The 19,987-nt window shown below is 38.2% G+C and overlaps 1 protein-coding gene across 6 annotated transcripts; it reads left to right on the forward strand.

Moving 5' to 3' along the window:
- The first annotated feature begins 1,568 nt into the window (after positions 1 to 1,568).
- Positions 1,569 to 18,922, forward strand: LOC144534060 (placenta-specific gene 8 protein-like). 6 transcript variants are annotated; one of them, XM_078275724.1, is made up of 5 exons: positions 1,993 to 2,091; positions 3,618 to 3,666; positions 3,823 to 3,929; positions 4,126 to 4,280; positions 16,355 to 18,922. In XM_078275724.1, the coding sequence occupies exons 1-5, from the start codon at positions 2,082 to 2,084 to the stop codon at positions 16,526 to 16,528; spliced, it is 495 nt and encodes a 164-aa protein (XP_078131850.1). In that variant the 5' UTR covers positions 1,993 to 2,081; the 3' UTR covers positions 16,529 to 18,922. The 6 variants fall into 6 exon arrangements, with proteins under 6 accessions (XP_078131852.1, XP_078131855.1, XP_078131853.1 ...); XM_078275726.1 differs by lacking the exons at positions 1,993 to 2,091; positions 3,618 to 3,666 and adding an exon at positions 1,569 to 1,694; XM_078275729.1 differs by lacking the exons at positions 1,993 to 2,091; positions 3,618 to 3,666 and adding an exon at positions 1,569 to 1,694 and having other exon boundaries at positions 3,828 to 3,929.
- The last annotated feature ends 1,065 nt before the right edge of the window (positions 18,923 to 19,987 follow it).

Genomic DNA, 19,987 nt, shown 5'->3' on the forward strand with positions numbered 1-19,987 from the left:
GAACCCACAGTGAGTAATAATGTGACAGGAGCAAAAAAAACAGTTACACAGTTAAACATCAGCCTAGCTTCAAAATCTTACTCTCAATGATACACTGGTGGTTAATAATTCTAAAAAAAAAAGTGCTTTGTGATGACATTTTGGGCTTTCTCACGCCTCTTGCTCAACTGGCATCACATGGGTGCACAGTGGCGTGACTCTAAAACCAAAACACTCCACTCCACACTTTCCACAATGGCAATAAGATAAGATAACAAAAACGTTGTTGTCTGTCACGAGGCTCAAATGACCTAAAATACAGTATAAGAACATAAAGATACATATATATAAACAGTGTAATAACATTGACTTTAAAACATGTGCAACATGCTAAAACAGTGCAAGAAGAAGCCTGAATGGAGCTGTTTGATGCTGTCTGTGTATGGCTGTTTCAGTGTGGTGATGGCAGTGGGGATGAAGGAGTTTTCATATATTCTATATATATTTATATATATATTTTTTTAGCAAATGGGACTCTGTAGCGTCGCCCTAATGGCAGTAACTGAAAGGATGGGTGAAGGGGGGGCATCCTGTGTGATTATAATGGCTTTCCTGAGTACCGACCGGGTGTGCAGTTCTATAACTAACTGATTATTAATAACTGATTTAGTGGAATTGACCTAACAAGTATAATGCCACTGACTAGTTATCTTTATTATTATCTTTTAATATGCAGAAAGTTTTGAACAATACAGGAAAATAATAATTTCCTTCACATAAATAAAGACATTTCCACCCTCAATTGTTGCATAAAGAAATCACCAGAATGCAGGAAATGAAGTGTTTGACGCTCAAAATTATTTTAGGGGAAAGGTTATGTGTTGAAACAAACTCCGCCGCAACACTCAGTTCTTTTAAATCAAGGCAGAAGACCTTTCTTTTTCACTTTGTTCACTTCTTATGCTGCACTGTAACTTTTATTCTCGTATATGATCTGTTTTTGTATTTGTAATTGTTACTGAAGTTACTTGGTTGAATACTATAAAGCGGCCTTGCCTTGCTTTGAAACAAAACCTGCGCCCTTGGTCTGATTTAATGTTGTTTTTGGACCCCAGGAACAGTGGTGTAGTCTACGTGATACGCAGGTATACGCAGTATACCCACTAAGAAAGCTCCAGGATTTCCATATACCCACTTAAAAATGTGCAATGACATGCAAAAACATACTCATAAAGTCTTTGACGCTCAAAATTCCCTTGGGGGAGGACACCCAGACCCCATATGTCCATTCTGGTCCATATATTTATATAGTACAGTATACCCGCTAAAATACATTAGACTACACTACTGCCCAGGAAGACTAGCTGGTTATCTAGGGCGTCAGCTGTGGATCCTTATAATAAACTATGAACTATAAACTAGTAGCCTAAAGACACAGTGTCTGGACATCCCTTTAGACATCAACTAACCTCTCACTGCGGTGTCTGAATAAACGTACTGCAGGTCAGCTGAGTCAAGTGTCATGGAAGTGGAATGCCTTGTTTACCCGTCTTATCTGGCAGTTTCATATTTACACCAAAACACTGCAGTCAAGCAAAGAGCACACACACATGCAAAAGTCAAAGTAAGAAGGCAGAAATAGAAAAAAGGTCCCACAGAAGATAACAAAACTGTGCTGGTTTTTTTTTGGGGGGGGATTAAACAAGCGCAGACAGGTAAGTCATCTATTCTTTATCGAAACAAACCTGGTTACATATTTTTAGTTCTACTTCACTAATGTAAGTCATTCTGCAGAGTACAAGTAGTGGCTGGCTCTGAGCCGCACATGTTCTGGAAATAAATTGGAACGTTCTGGTGGAATTTTTCTCTCCTGTGTGGCTGGAGAGCAGAGCTAGAGAGGAACTCATGCCAGGCGCCATGCTGTGTTTAATCTTTAGTCAAGGTTAGGGGCGTGGACCTTTGTTCTGAGCACCTCACGGGTTTGTTGAGCTTGTCTTTTGACTGAGATAATGTTTTCCTGTGGATGTTGGCTTTGGACAGAATTATGGGCCGCGGATACAGAGTCGGCTGCTTTGTATCCTCTTTTTATTTATCTGGTGGCGATGTGTAGAGGTGATAGATTACACATGGGCCAGCAATCAGCACTAGCACTAGGCCAAAATTCCCTTTAGCTGCAAACTAGTAGATCAGATAGCAACCCCAATCTCCTGAAAGGCTTATATTACTAGAATGTACTACTTATGTGTTTGCCATATGTGTTGGCAACTTTCGTTTTTCAAAATAAGTGTTTGAGATCAAACTATCTAAGTGGCAGATAGCAACTAGTACACTTTTTACTAGTATTTGTACTAGTAATTTACTACACTGTTAGAAAAGTCCGTAGAACTACAGGCTAATATACCGTGTTCATATGAAGGAATTTTCTGTAATGATGAAAGTGTTTGTCCATATATTTAGTTTTTTTGGATTAATAGAAATGTCCGTTGAAGGCCAGTTAAAGGTAAATAGGTAAATCTACAGAATAATGAGTTTTTTTGGATTAACAGAAATTAGATTAGATTAGATTAGATTCAACTTTATTGTCATTGTGCAGTGTACAAGTACAAAGACAGCGAAATACAGTTTGCGTCCAACAAGTGCCAAAAAAAGCAGAAAAGTGCAATGCGATATTCAAGTGTAGACAGGTGGTGCATAGGCAGGACAAGAAATATATTGCAGTGTTATAAGAGCAGAATAAATATGGCTATGTAATATGAACAATGTATGAACAACACGTGCAGATATGTGCAATGTAGTAGCAGTGACATTATACTAGTAGTAAGAATAATATAGATATAGATATATGCATTGTATTAACAGAATATATAATAAGAAAAACAGAATAAATATGGATATACTGAATGAACCATATAGACAGATATGTAGTAGTACATACAGTATGTACAGCTATGTGCATTATAAGAATAGTAAGTGTGCAGGTAGTAAGTAAGTGTGCAGGTAGTAATGTAATGTGCAGGATGAATAGTATGAAAAGCAGTAGAATATGGCTATTTATAGGTGTAATTACAGTGTGTACATCTGTAAATAAATAAATAGAACAGTATGGGGGGAATGCAGAGTTAGAGTTTTGTGAACTTAACAGAAAAGGTACTGATAATTTTCTGCCAGGACGTTGTGCGTTTTTCTATGGATTTTTTTTCTTATTTGAGTATATTAGTTTTATGCCACTTCATATTTCTGCTTCACTTATATTACTTTATGCATTCATATTTCACATACAAAGCAAATCATCAGCTTGTACATTGTTTTAAATCCAACAAACCAAATGTATGTAAAATAGTTAGAAGTAGCGCTGTCTCGATCAGATGCAACAATAAAATGCTCCTTACATGAATGTACCAGTAATAATAAACCAATATTGTAATATTTAATAACTAGAGTTTTTCTGTTATCAATACCACTTATAAATAACTCTCGGTCTAAGCACCGATCTGATACCACGTAATTTAGCCCAGAATTGTCTTTTTTTTTAAAGTAGTCTATTGATCTTTTTTCCGTCATGACTGACTGTCAAACTAGAGAATAATAAAAAGTTCAATAGCATTTATTCTTTATATGTATCTAACACATCTATACAGGGATATGCAAGTTAAAGTATCGAAATCGGTATTGGAAAAGAAAAAAATGGTATGGAACATAATCTAATAATACTTGACTTTGACATGCGTGATTCAGCAGCTAGTGAAACATTTTGCTTTACATACTTTAAGTACATTTGACTAATAATAGTATAAAGTATTTTAATCGTGTCCCCACCTCTCTATCATGGTCGTTCATGGCCAGCTCAGCCATGTCTCGACAGGTGGTCCAGGTCCAGCCGGAGAGCAGGGTTCAGGAGGCAGGTCAATGGAGTACTGGCCTGTGTGAGTGCCATAAAGACGTGGGTGACTGTAAGTGTGCAAACATAATGAAGTATATAAATTATAAGAGTTATAATATTTCTGACAGTCTCTGCTGAATGCAGAAAAATGCATTTCCTGAAAAGATAAAAGCCTAAACCGTCATGTCATGTTTTTGTGTACTGTTAGTTGATCTACTGTGTGTGTGTGTGTGTGTGTGCGCGTGCGTGTGTGTGTGTATGTGCAGGCTGCTTTGCCCTGTGCTGCTTCCCAGTGTTCACCTGTAAGGTGACTAGTGCAGTGGGTGCCTGTCCCTGTCTGCCTCTGCTGGACTGTATCGGCTGCGTCCCACCGGCATCTCTCGCCATGAGGGCGTCTGTCAGGGAACGATACGGCATACGGGTAATACAGTACAGATTTCACTATTGATTACAACATATAGTATTTCACACATTGTGGGTAAATGTAATCTTAATTTAGAGTGTCAAGGCAAAAAGATAAAAGATAAAAGAACTGTGCTTGCTTTCTATTCAGTGAAGAATTCTGCTGCATTTGTCTTTTCTGTCAAAATAAAAATTAAAAAGCCATACTCTAGTATGTTGAAATAATTGATAAAAAGCCATAGTATACTATGTCGAAAAAAGTGCTAGTATAGTATGTCGAAAAAAGGGATAAAAAAGCCATCAAGAGTATGTCGAGAAAAGCCATAATAGAGTATGGTGAAAATAATGAAAAATAAGCCATAGTATAGTATGTTGAAAAAAGTGAAAAATAAGCCATAGTATAGTATGTTGAAAAGTCATAGTATAGTATGTTGAAATAATTGATAAAAAGCCATACTTTAATATGTCGAAAAAAGCAATATATATATCGAAAGAATTTATGAAAAAGCCATAGTATAGTATGTCGAAAAAAGTAGTAAAAACGCTATAGTATAGCATGTCAAAAAAAGCCATGGTATACTATGTCGAAAAAAGTGATGAAAACGCCATAAAATAGTACGTCGAAAAAAGACATATTATAGTATGTCGAAAAAAGTGATAAAAAAAGAAGTAGTATAGTATGTTGAAAAAAGGGATGAAATGCCCAAAAAAAAGGTAAAAATAATCCATAGTGTAGTATGTCGAAAAAAGCCATAGTATAGTATGTGGAAAAAAGTGATGAAAAGCCATAGTATAGTATGTCAAAAAATAAAAAGATAAAAAAGCCATAGTATAGTATGTTGAATGAATTGAAAAATAAGCCATAGTATAATAAGTCAAAAAACAAATGATTAAAAAAAGCCATGAAATAGTATGTCGAAAAAAGCCATGGTATAGTATGTTGAAAAAATGTATGAAAAAGACATAGTATAGTATGTCGAAAAAGACAAAGTATAGCATGACGAAAAAAAGCTATGGTACAGTATGTCGAAAAAAGGGATAAAAAGCCATGGCATAGTATGTCGAAAAAGTGACAAAAAAGACAAAGTATAGTATGTCGAAAAAAGTGAAAAATAAGCCATAGTATAGTATGTCGAAAATAATTTATGGAAAAAGACATAGTATAGTATGTCGAAAAAAAGTGATAAATGAGCCATAGTATAGTATGTCGAAATAATTTATGGAAAAGACATAGTATAGTATGTCGAAAAAAGTGATAAAAAAGACATAGTATTGTATGTCGAAAAATTTATAAAAAAGACAGTATTGTATGTCGAAAAATTTATAAAAAAGACATAGTATTGTATGTCGAAAAATTTATAAAAAAAGCCATAGTATAGTATGCCAAAAAAGAGTAATATTATAGTATGTCAAAAAAAGTGATGTAAACACCATAGTAGAGTATGTCAAAAAAAGCCATAGTATAGTATGTCGAAAAAAGTGATGAAAACGCCATAGTATAGTATGTCGAAAAAAGCCATAGTATAGTATGTCGAAAAAAGCCATAGTATAGTATGTCAAAAAATAGTGATAAAAAAGCCATAGTATAGTATGTCGAAAAACAGCCATAAGAAGTATAGTATGTGGAAAAAAAAGCCATAGTATAGTATGTCGAAAAAAAGTGATGAAAAAGCCATAGTATAGTATGTCAAATATAGTCATAAAAGCCATAGTATAGTATGTCGAAAAAAGTTATGAAAACGCCATAGTATAGTATGTCGATAGAAAAGTCATAGTATAGCATGTCAAATATAAAAAAGCCATAGTATAGTATGTCGAAAAAAGCTGTATAATCAAAGCCATAGTATAGTATGTCATAGAGCTATAAAAAAGACATAGTATAGTATGTCGAAAAAAGTGATGAAAACACCATAGTTTAGTATGTGGAAAAAAGCTATAGTATAGTATGTCGATAAAAGTGATAAAATAGGCATAGTATAGTATGTCGAAAAAGGTGAAAAATGAGCCATAGTATAGTATGTCGAAAAAAGTCATAGTATAGTATGTCAAAAAAAGTGATGAAAACACCATAGTATAGTATGTTGACTAAAGTGATGAAAACGCCACAGTATAGCATGTCGAATAAAGCCATAGTATAGTATGTCGAAAAAAGTCATAGTATAGTGTGTCCAAAAAAAGTGATGAAAACACCATAGTATAGTATGTGGAAAAAAGCCATAGTATAGTATGTCGAAAAACGTGATAAAAAAGCCATATTATAGTATGTCGAAAAAAGTGATGAAAATACCATAGTATAGTATGTGGAAAAAAGCCATAGTATATATAGTATGTCGACAAAAGTGAAAAATGAGCCATAGTATAGTATGTCGAAATAATTTATGGAAAAGACATAGTATAGTATGTCGAAAAAAGTGATAAAAAAGCCATAGTATAGTATGTCGAAAAAAGTGATAAAAAAGACATAGTATTGTATGTCGAAAAATTTATAAAAAAGACAGTATAGTATGTCGATAAAAGTGATAAAATAGGCATAGTATAGTATGTCGAAAAAGGTGAAAAATGAGCCATAGTATAGTATGTCGAAAAAAGCCATAGTATAGTATGTCAAAAAAAGTGATAATATTATAGTATGTCAAAAAAAGTGATGTAAACACCATAGTAGAGTATGTCAAAAAAAGCCATAGTATAGTATGTCGAAAAAAGTGATAAAAACGCCATAGTGCAGTATGCCGAAAAAAAGCCATATTATAGTATGTCAAAAAAAGTGATGATAACGCCATAGTATAGTATGTGGAAAAAAGCCATAGTATAGTATGTCGAAAAAAGTGATGAAGAAGCAATAACATAATATATCTAAAGTATAGTAAGTACATGAGTACTAGCTATGTCGACATAAATTTATGCCCTAGAAATAGTATCTCAAATACAACACCCGTGAGTATGAGCATACAACCTTGTGTGTCCAATCATTCTCTATATCTGAGCCATAGATACTAGTATGTCGAGAAAAAGTGAAAAAAAGCCATAGTATAGTATGTTGACTAAAGTGATGAAAATGCCATAGTATAGCATTTGTCGAAAAAAGTGAAAAATGAGCCATAGTATAGTATGTCGAAAAACGTGATAGAAAAGACATAGTATAGTATGTCGAAAAATTTAGAAAAAAGCCATAGTATAGTATGCCAAAAAAAAGCCATATTATAGTATGTCGAGAAAAGTGATGATAACGCCATAGTATAGTATGTTGACTAAAGTGATGAAAACGCCATAGTATAGTATGTCGAAAAAAGTGAAAAATGAGCCATAGTATAGTATGTCGAAATAATTTATGGAAAAGACATAGTATAGTATGTCGAAAAAAGTGATGAAAAAGACCCAACAATTCTATTACGTCCCTGCCCTATCAGACCTGGTACTTAAGTAGCTTCTCAAAAAAAGGGATAAAAAAGCCATAGTATAGTATGTTGAAAAAAGTCATAGTATAGTATGTCAAAAAAAGTAAAAAATGATAATAATAATAATAATAAGTCGGACAAATTCATGAAACTGACACAGTATAGTATTTGGAAAAAAGTGATAAAAAAGTATGTGGAAAAAAGTGATAAAAATGCCATAGTATAGTATCTCAAAAAAAGCCATAGTATAATATGTCGAAAAAAGTGATAAAAAAGCCATAGTATAGTAGGTCGAAAAAATATATATTTTACTATGTCGAAAGAAGTGATGAAAACTCCATAGTATAGTATGTCAAAAAAACGTGATTAAAAACGCCATAGTATAGTATGTCAAAAATAGCCATGGTATAGTATGTCGAAAAAATTTATGAAAAAGACATAATATAGTATGTCGAAAAAATTTAGGAAAAATATAGTATGTCAAAAAAAATGATAAAAAAGCCATAGTATAGTATGTCAAAAAAGTACACTCTAGAGGTAAAGCAGCTCTAGACCACACTTAAATTTATAGAAAACCAAAAATTGCCCCTATGAGCAAAGATTTGGTGCGATAGTGGCAAGAAAAAACGTCCTTTTTCTACAGGCAAAAACCTTGGACACAATCTTGCTCTTGGTGGGTGGCCATCTGATGCGACTGGTATCACAACTTTTATAGCTAACTAACATTTGAAATCTACCTTGACACCTTTGGTCATGTAGCTTCATGCTTCTTTTCCAGTGTTGAGAAGTGATTGCAAAAAATAACAACAGTGTTTCCCTGAGTTTTCTTTCTAGCTGGGGTTAGGAATGTGAGAAATAAATTTGGGATTCAATTCTTTCAGTGGAGTGAAATGGCCCCTGTAGCTGTGATGTCGTGACACACACTTTCTGGAACAAGGCAGCTGATTGCATACCACACTGGGTCCCCAGCTCAATTACACAGAGCTGCTGGAGCTTTGGGTAATTGTGATTACTGCCGAGAAGATGGAGACATTTCAGTGATGAAACACAGTAGCAGCACACAGGGGAAATAGCTGCAACATCATGCAGGTGTGTCTAATGACACCGGTTATTACTTTAGAAATGCAAGCAATGTTTTCAGTCTATGTAGTTACATTAGCTAAAGCTTAGATATATGCTGAGGATGCAGTAAGATCAGGACACAAGGTAATGATACATTCAACTCTTTTGATTCAATACGATTTTAAATTCACAATACGATTTCATATCATACTTTTTGGATGAGCTGCAGACATATGACTGAAACATATCCTTTATATATAAACTGTACAAAACCAACAGATGTAGACAACGTTTAATTTCTGGGATTGTTCAGGTGTCGTCGGAAATTTCCCGGATCTCCCCTCATTTTCGGCCGGATGTCCGTTACCTTCCACTTTCTTTGTGTTGGCGTTCTAACTTCCGGTGGATTTCTGAGGACTATGGTTAACTGCTCCTCAGATCTCTGCAGGGTAAATCCAGACAGCTAGCTAGACTATCTGTCCAATCTGAGTTTTCTGTTGCACAACTAAAACAACTTTTAAATGTACACGTTCCACCAAAACAAGCTCCTTCCAAGCCTATTTTTCAGTGGCACCGCGGCTTTTCTCCGGTGCTTAGCACCGCCCAAGACGATTATGATTGGTTTAAAGAAATGCCAATAAACCAGAACACATTTTCCTCCCATCCCCGATTGCTATGTGGAGTAGCCAGACTCTCCTCCAGCGCGCTTTGGAGGAGGGTCTGGCAATACGAGACTAGTTACACTTTATATGCCCAAATGTTAGGCTACTAGTGACCCATTAGTCTTTTATCATCAAAAGTAAGATGCAAGTGCATAAATATACAAAGCTCACAACGGAAAGGGAATAGGATGGATTTAATATGAAATATTTTTTTTTAAAGATATTCTTTTATTTAATTTCAAGGTTTGGATATCTGATCGATTCTGATATTGTTGAACATCATTGTGTTGTTGTAAAGATGTTGTCCATCCATCCATCTTCATCCGCTAATCCGGTATCGGGTTGCGGGGGTAGCAGCTCCAGCAGGGGACCCCAAACTTCCCTTTCCCGAGCCACATTAACCAGCTCCAACTGGGGGATCCCAAGGCGTTCCCGGGCCAGGTTGGAGATATAATCCCTCCACCTAGTCCTGGGTCTTCCACGAGGCCTCCTCCCGGCTGGACGTGCCTGGAACACCTTCCTAGGGAGGTGCCCAGGGGGCATCCTTACCAGATGCCCGAACCACCTCAACTGGCTCCTTTCAACGCGAAGGAGCGACGGCTCTAATCCGAGCTCCTCACGGATAACTGAGCTTCTCACCCTATCTCTAAGGGAGATGCCAGCCACCCTCCTGAGGAAACCCATTTCGGCCGCTTGTACCCTGGATCTTGTTCTTTCGGTCATGACCCAGCCTTCATGACCATAGGTGAGGGTAGGAACGAAAACTGACCGGTAGATCGAGAGCTTTGCCTTCGGGCTCAGCTCTCTTTTCGTCACAACGGTGCGATAAATTGAATGTAATACCGCACCTGCTGTGCCGATTCTCCGACCAATCTCCCGCTCCATTGTCCCCTCACTCGCGAACAAGACCCCAAGGTACTTGAACTCCTTCACTTGGGGTAAGGACTCATTCCCTACCTGGAGAAGGCACTCCATCGGTTTCCTGCTGAGAACCATGGCCTCCGATTTAGAGGTGCTGATCCTCATCCCAGCCGCTTCACACTTGGCTGCATGTAGCACATATTCCCCCACCCCCTGACCCGACTCACCACCAGATGGTGATCGGTTGACAGCTCCACCCCTCTCTTCACCCGAGTGTCCAAAACATACGGCCTCAGATCAGATGAAACAATTGTAAAATCGATCATTGACCTTTGGCCTAGGGTGCTCTGGTACCAAGTACACTTATGAGCATCCCTATGTTCGAACATGGAGTTTGTTATAGACAATCCATGACTAGCACAAAGTCCAACAAGAGACAACCACTCTGGTTTAGATCAGGGAGGCCGTTCCTCCCAATAACGCCTCTCCATGTATCTCCATCATTACCCACGTGCGCGTTGAAGTCCCCCAGCAGAACTATGGAGTCCCCCCCTGGAGCCCCATACAGGACTCCATTCAAGGGCTCCAAGAAGGCAGAATACTCCGAACTCTTGTTTGGTGCACAAACAACAGTCAGAGTTTCCCCCCCCCCACAACCCGCAGGCGTAAGGAGGCGACCCTCTCGTCCACCAGGGTAAACTCCAACGTAGCGGCGCTCAGTCGGAGGCTTGTGAGTATCCCTACACTCGCCCGGCGCCTCACACCCTGGGAAACTCCGGAGAAGAAGAGTCCAACCCCTATCCAGGAGTATGGTTCCAGAACCGAGACTGTGCATAGAGGTAAGCCCCACCAGATCCAACTGGTAGCGTTCCACCTCCCACACAAGTTCTGGCTCCTTCCCCCACAGAGAGGTGACATTCCACGTCCCCAGAGCCAGCCTCTGCCACCCGGGTCTGGTCTGTCGAGGCCCCTGACCTTCACCGCCACTCATGTGGCAGCGCACCCGACCCCAGTGGTTCCTCCCACAGGTATGTACATGGGATGGAGAGAGAGGTGCCACGTAGCTTTTTCAGGCTGTGCCCGACCGGGCTCCGTGGCAAACCCGGCCACCAGGCGCTCGCTGAGGGGCCCTCCATCTGGGCCTGGCTCTAGACGCGTGCCCCGGGCTTCTTCCGGGCAGGGTCACTCTATCTCTTCCTCGATTTCTCATAGGGTTTTTGAACCAATCTTTGTCTGGCCCTTCACCTGAGACCACTTTGCCATGGAATACCCTACCAGGAGCACAAAGCTCCAGACAACACAGCCTTTAGGTTTATAGGGACACACAAACCTCCACCACGATAAGGTGATGGTTCCCGGAGAGGGTAAAGATGTTGTTAACTATTAAACTGAATGTGAACTTATATTTTACAAAAACATACTGAATTGCAAGGTTGTAGAGAAATAGTGCGCTATTGCAGACTTATATTCTAAGGTTTTAATTACATAATTTTATATAGTCAGTCCAGAAGTAAAGTGGGCCAGTCTAAGGCCTGAAACTCCAGGGCTGAAAATGAGTCCCACTTCTTAGCGCCGCCCAAGATGACTGTGATTAGTTTAAAGAAATGCCAATAAACCAGAGCACGTTTTTCTCCCAACCCGGAATGCTGTGTGGACTAGCCAGACCTTACTATAACAAAAATTTAATTAAAGAATAATAATTAGAGTTTTAAAACAAATCCCACAATAACTAAATAAATAGAAATAAAATCTCTTCAAATTAATAAACTAAGAAGTAGTAGTGACGTCTGAAGTCAAACAAATTAAATCAAAAGCAGTTTATGCCCTAGGCCGTTTAAAAATTGCATCGCGATCCGTTCTTTATCCCAACCTGTTGTAACCTTCATACATTTATATAAATGTTTAAGCGATTCAAAATGCATCGCTACATCCCTACAATACACATTCAGGGGCGGAGCCAAATGTTGTAAACATTTGGGGCTTAGCCCAAACCTAGGGGGGGTCAAGGGGCATGCTGCATTTACAGCAGCTTTTTGGACTTTTCTTCAAGCCATTTGATAATAGAATGCCTAAAAATCTGCAAATCATTCGGGATGAACATGATAGTTGCCAAAGAGAAGAATAATTTCTTTTTAGAGCCTTTTTTGTATCTAATTGTTCTCCAACTTTCTTCATCATTCTGATACCAGAAGACAACAAATGTTGAGGATGACTCATTTTCACTCCTGCCACCACAAAAGAGGCAAAAATTGTCTGATGTTACTATTTTTAAGTCCTACATGTACTTTTAAGTTACATGTAGGATAGGAATTTTGAAACAAAGGTGATATTTCCCCAGTAAAAGACCTTTTGCGCCATTGATTTGCCTGTCCAGTCAGAGAGACTGAGGGGAAAGTTATTTTAAAAACCTAAAAGAGTCAGGGATTTTGAAAAAATCTGGAGCTGGAGACCCAGAAGCCACCCCCTTGCTGTACGTGCTTATTAAATTAGTACATCTGCCCTAGAGTCATAAATAGCATAATGACTACACAACAAGCTGTTAATGCCTTCAATATTCAGCAAGCTGCCCAGGCAACCAACCCACTACATGCATAACCACAGATCTTAACACACATCAGGTCACCGATCAGTGCACACAACCAATCCGAAACTGATGTTCGACATGCAAACATCACATGCCAAGGCCAAGTTATGAGTCTGATGTTGGATAAGGAGAGACGCTTGTTTCTGGGACAGTGAAGAGAAGGAGAGATAAGGCAGGAGGAGGTGGGAGTGGTTGGAGGCCAGGCAGGCAAAAGCTGGAGCGCTGCCATTGGAAAGAAGGAGGTGGTTGGTAATGTTGGCTTCTCTGGAGGTGGAGTGGGCTGTGGATCGCTGTCAATACTGCAGGGCAGGAGCTAGGAAGGTGCCAGAAGTTCTCATGAAAACAAGTCCCAGCATGTGGGCTGTTTGTAAAGCAAACTCTCTCATGGGTGGAAGGAGACAATGCTGTATAAGCTGTTATCATGAGAATAGAAATAGAATGTGGATTCAGACAGATTACTTCAGTCGCACGCATTCCAGATCGTCTTTGAGTGTATACAGTTTCTTTATCTCAACAACTGTTAGATGGACTGCCATAAAATCTTCGACAGACATTTGTGGTCCCCAGAGGATGAATCCTAATGCCTACCATACACTAGTAGACTTTAAACAGACTTTGAAAAGACTAAAGTCTGACACCATCTCCCATCTAATATGTGAAGACTGGAGATCTTGCAGGGTCACAAATTGCGAGACTACAACTAGATTTTAAAACAAAAAATTTAACCAAGCTAGCTAGCTACCGCTAGCGTTAGCTGGTAACTTAAGGGAAAGTGTGCCGTACCTGCAGATGAATGTCTCCAGTACCCGGAGGTCCACGTTTATCCGCCGGTAAATGTCCCGCTGGATGACATGCTTCAGAAGGGTTGAAAATCGGCAACTTTCCCTCTTTAGCGTTTAGCTTAGTGCTGTGCCCTAGCAACCATAATCAACACTGGCTCTGGTTGTTGCTGCTTCCTGTTTGGTGCTGGAGGGAGTGCACCCATTGGTTGTTGACGATGTTCACAGGATTCAACTTCACTACCAAGACTTCAAACTTACGATGACATTGACTTTGTTGGAACGTCAAGACCTTGTACTACCACCCTCCCCCCCCCCCCCCCTGCACACACACACACACACACACACACACACACACACACACACACACACACACACACACACACACACACACACACACTTTTACGCCCCTGGCAGAAATCAGGGTTATAATTTTGTTTTTGTATTTATTCTTTGATAGCACTTTTTCTTTATATATTTTATTTTGTACAATGCAAGAGAGTAAATACAGGGTAACCAACATCATTCCAACATATCCATCCAACCATTTAATTAAGTTAAGCCCACATTTTTTTCTGTTCATGTTTATTGTGGTATCATTGCGTCTCCATGTAAACTTTACGTTGCATTTTTCATTCAGACTTGTAATGATGTTTGTGGGTGCAGTGGTAACTTTGGTTCATTTAGTTAATGTCACCCTCCCACAGTAAATTCACAAGGGAGTCAACGCAGCAGAGAGAAAGTGTGCTACTGAGCAGATTTTTTTTGATTTGATTGATTTTGCTCCTATGAGGCTGATTGCCAGCACTTATGACACACTTAATATTGATATGTTGGCGATATTGTAGGACTGACTATTGGTGCTTTCACAAAATATTTACACAATGAGATTTTTGATAAGTAATCATCAATAATGGATATATTGCTTAGATCGGTAAAGGAAAACAATAGAACAGCTAAAACAGTCTGGTAAGTTCAGAAAATGACATCACTTTACTGTAACGCAGCCTTTAAAACCAGGAAAAGACAACACTTGTGTCATACTACCATATTACGATATTCAAAATTTAAGACAAAATCTATCCTCATATCAACATCGATATGATATCGATATATTGCCCAGCCCTAATCAGAATCAAAAAATCAAATCCTCAGATCTGTAAAGATGCTTGTGGGTGGAGGGATTATTTTGTTGGTCATGTCACCCCTTTAATATTAAATTCACAAATTGTAATACAACAGGTGATAAAACTGAAAGTATTTGTCATGCTCCATAACTATCCTGTCGATGAAGTTCACAAATGCATTATGATCATGGCTGATTTTCTTTTGAGGATTTGATATTATGAAAGAATAAAATTTGGACTTGACAGTGAGGAAGCGAGACATACTAGTGATTCAAGAACAGTTTCTTCCCAAAATCCATAACCACTTTGAACTCACACATGCACTGACTTCACTTCACAGTCATACTCCCAACCCCTGGACTTTCTTATACTGTGCAATATTTAATATGTATTATTTAATACTTTTGATAACACTGATAATTCTGTGCAATTTCATTACTGTGCAATATTTAATATTTAATACTTCTGATAACACTGATAATTCTGTGAAATTTCATTACTGTGCAATATCATTATTTCACACTGTGTACACTGTATACAAACCATATTTGTCTTTCTTATTTTTATATGTGTATATAGCATATCAGAACTGTGCACCTTACCCCCCTTTTTCTTTTGCACTACTTATTTTATTCCATGTTGTTACATTTCTCTTACCTACATGTTGACACTGGAAAAGGAGTTGCTTCAATCTCGTTGTACATGTGTATAATGACAATAAAAGGAATTCTATTCTATTCTGTTCTAATCAAAAGTGACAGAAAATGGTAATTGGGCTCTGAGTTACAGTGCTGACTCAGTGTCATGAAGGAGAACGCACATGCTCAGGCTGTGCATGGAAAGATTGGAGCCGCCTTCTGTTTCTCAGACTTTATTGATTTCTTTAATCTCACCCACCAACATTTCCATCCTAACATTACTGACAAGCCATTTGTCCTGGTTGCTGTTGCTAAGAGCAAAGACTTGGCTGCAAGAAACTTACTGTCCTCCGAGGGAGGATATTTACTGAAGCTGAAGAGCACGACCATTACTATGACTGACAAATACACTGTCTATTAACTTCAAGCGGCTGTATCACTATACATTACTCCTTTTTTTTTTTTTGCTTCTCGATTATTGGTGTATTTACCTAATTTGGACTTTTGTAACATAAAACAAAAAGAACTGCAGTAAAGCTACAACAAATTTCAAAATTGTACTGTACAGTAGATTCTTTTCAAACTAACTTCAAGTAATACTGTCACAGTTTTTCTCAATCGCTTTGGCACAATCGTCGAATGACTATTATATACATAAATTGAATACATTTATTTACATTTTAAACTAGTTAATTCGTTTGATTGAGTAATCACCTTTTGCAGGTCACATAGAGTGGTGTGCTGAATGTGCCACATGGTGTGAGCATTGTGCGTAGAGTTTTGACAATTGTAAGTTTGTCAAATGTACCAAATCGATGAAGAAAAACTGCAATTAAAAAGGATGTGAGTATATCTCATTTCAGAATATGAAACCCAGATATGCTGCATTGCATATCAAATGTCTTTTTTTGCACCTAAATGCAAATGTTCACCTTTTGTTCGAGCCTCCCACCTGTGTTCAGGCCTCTCTCCGTGTGTCTTACAGGGGAGTGTGTGGAGCGACTGCCTGTACGGATGCTGCTGCTATCCGCTATCTTGGCTCCAGATCTCCAGAGAGCTGAAGAGAAGAGCAGCATCCCACGCCTCTTCCTCTTCCTCCTCTTCCTCCTCAGCCAGATACACTGCTCTGACCGCCCTGCAGGGGGCGCACCTGGTCTAGACACATGCAGCACTCCTTTTATTTTAATTTTTTATTAACGGGTTTTGAAATGTACATTCACTTGTGAAACAAACTCAAATTGTAAAAATGTTGGCACAAGAAGCATGTATTCACAAACAAAGAAAAAAAAGAAAAGTACAGGACATGTGCAATAATATAATACCATAAAAGAATACACAAATTTGAATACAAACATGAACACACACAAGGTTTCACCTAATTTGTTATACAATAATAATAATATTGCATAGATCAATCGTTTTGGTTAGGTTTTCATGAAGTAGTTTTAAATCCACATGCAGCCCTCCTGTGTTCTGTCCTCGGCTGCAGCCTGCCCTCCAGTGTTCAGGAGTTGATTTAATCACACTTCCTCTGATCTGCGGGCACTCCCCTGTTACCTCGGAGAATTCAGCCAAGACACAATCTGTCCCACAGAGAGGAAAGTTCAGTTTGTCCCCTGATGAAGTGAAAGAAGTATGATAACAGTTGAACATTAGATCAGGGCTAATGTTGATATTTTGAAGTAGCAGTGGAGGGAAGTAACTAAGTACATTTACTCAAAGTGCAATTGTGAGGTACAAAAATAACAGAAAAATGTTCTGGCAGCTTATTACCCGGACTTTGTCCCATAATTAAAAAACAGAAATTTTGTGTGCAGCTGCAGTAAAAACCCAGAACATTTTCTGTTATTTAAAATTCTCTAAGACAAAGCTGCCCCGTTAGTAATGTTGCAACCTGATCTCACAGAATTCCGTGAAATGAACACGCCCCTTTAACTCAAAATCTGTGGCAGTTTCACGGAATCGCAAAATGTTCCGTGATGGGCCCACAGCTTTTTTTGATGCTTTTGATACTCCCTAATCCAGTTACTTACCGCTGAAATGCAGACGGACAAATTGTGTCGCTTTCGCCTCCATGGCCCCCAAAAGTTGCCGGAGCACAGATAAAGGTCCCAAAATGCAATCTGAAATGTAAATAAACACAAATACAACTGTGAATCACGTTCTACGGATAATTTCTGTTAAAATAATTTACAGTCATACAACTTTTACTGAACAGATATTTCTTAGAGTGTACTTTACTTTACCTGGGCATTTCCTTTTGATGCTACTGTATACTTCAGTTATCTGTGTAACTGTTCAGATTAGGATATTACACAAAAAAACAACACTTTATAAAATGCAGTTCACTGTTACAGATTAAACAAGTGATGCCCAACTTTTTTACCCTGTGATCCCTTACAAAAAAGCAGTGTAGTTGGGGCCATTTGTCATGTTTCAGATTTTAGAGGTTTCCCCTCTAAGCTGGTTTTATTTAAATAACTATTTAAAGATTTGTAATATCTAATATTTTCGCAAAAAATGTGTGTTGAGTGAAATAATTTGTGTCGCAGAATTTCTTCTCAAATGTTCTTCTTCATTCACATCTCATGGCCCCTCAAAAGAGTCTTGTGACCCCTTTGCAGGGGACCCAACCCTAGGTTGAGAACCACTAAATCAAACTCTGTCTAAAGTAGATTAACAACCTTCAATCTAAAAGTCCTGCAGAATGAGTAGACCTTTACTTTTGATATGTATCAAAGTTTTTTTTTAATAGAGTTAAAGCTATAGTGCGTTGTTTCTGTCGCCCCCATAAGGAATTTTAAGTAACGACAACAAGCAGTTGCTAGTAGCCAAGGAGGACACGGAGGTTTAAAAATAAAACATGATGGACTCTTCAGTAGAAGTAATTATCTCCACTCGAGTTTCTGCGTACGAAAGTTGCCGGACGACAACAATTTCTAAACACAGCCATACTGAGAAATACAGAGAGAGTTGTGTTGAGCTGATAGTCTTAATTAGCTTTGTAGCAACTCATTTGGCAATGGCTTGAATGTAACGGACGTTCATTAATATCAAAAAGTTACGCACTAAAGCTTTAAGGCAAAGTACCACATTACAATGGTGTCTGTAAAACCTCCATTTAAAAAAAGGTTGATGATGTACAAAGACAACTTATTGTATGCAATTTCCTTAATATGATTCACATTTTTTGTTACCTTTCTTTTTACGTATGGAGAAAATGTTACTTGCTGCTCCATTAAACAGTTGTTATGATGGAGATTTTCAGAAGCCATTCCTGGAATCTTTAAGCATTATGCCAGATGAATTTTTTGGACAAGGAAAACACATTAATCCCAAATGTCATAAAAACAAAGTCTAAAAAAAAAGACTGAACTTTTTCAAATGTTACAGCAGATTACTTTAATTTGTTATTTAAGACAGAAGAATTTAGACATTGTGGTTTGAAAAATGCTGATATTAAACAACAAAAATTAAACTGTAAATTGAACTGGTAATGAAGCATGCTGGAAATCTGTAAAGTGTCCAAAATAAACCTTTTTTTTTCACTTTCTACCATTTTATATGACTTTCATTTGATCTTAAAAGCTAATGTCCTTGCAGGGAAAATGTGTAGCTTTCTTACCTACGTGTTAATGGATGTTGAAATGTACACTGACAGCCAGCCAAACTCCATTCAGTAATGAGCACCAAACAGGAAGTAGCAACAACTCAGTTAGCATCTGAGCTCTTGAACTTTAATGACATTCACGTTGGCATCACAGTGTTCTCATTTAAAAGGAGTGAGACTATAAAAGTAATACACAAATTACTGCATTGTACAGAATCAGGTATAGAGCTAAACTGCTACCATTACAATTGATGCTGCATGAAAATAAATGCAGAGCAATAAACCAATTCTCTGGTACATTGAAACATAAATGGCATGATTTACAAACAAAATGCTTAGGTTCAGCTAGTGTTACTTAAAATCATATTCACTGCATATTACCTACACAGCAACACTCATGTGCTCAACTACGTGCAGGGCTACCGAATGCGACCAAATTTTGAGACAGTGCAAGTACTTTTTACAACTACTCGCACATGTGCAACATGAAAATCTCATGACTTTTTTATTATTTCATGTTGAAAAAGGAGGAGAGAGCGAGTCTGCCAGAGATGGCCACTGTGGGTGAGAGGGGGAGGGTCCGTGAGTGATTAGTCAGCTGTCCGGGTAACGTCATCTACACTCGTGTGTCTCGGTTTCGACAGATAGTCTAGCTAGCTGTCTGGATTTACCCTGCAGAGATCTGAGGAGCAGGACTGTAACCACAGTCCTCATAAATCCACCAGAGTTTAGAACGCCAACACAAAGGAAGCATAAGGTGAGGAACATCCGGCGGAATTTCCTGCTGCACCTGAACAATCCCGGAAATGAAACATCGTCGATTTAGACTACTCCCATAGTGACCACAGCAGCGCATAACGCTAGCTTCACTCCTTCTGTTTCTACCCTTCACAATAAAAGCCTAACTTAAATTCAGAGCATTTCGCTAAGAGGAAACTCAATTAAAAAAGCTTACACAACATTTTTTGCATGCCTTAGATATCAAACAAAAGCCAGGCACGTTATCGT

This window comes from Sander vitreus, chromosome 19 (genome assembly GCF_031162955.1).
Source record: "Sander vitreus isolate 19-12246 chromosome 19, sanVit1, whole genome shotgun sequence".
NCBI classification, from domain to species: domain Eukaryota; kingdom Metazoa; phylum Chordata; class Actinopteri; order Perciformes; family Percidae; genus Sander; species Sander vitreus.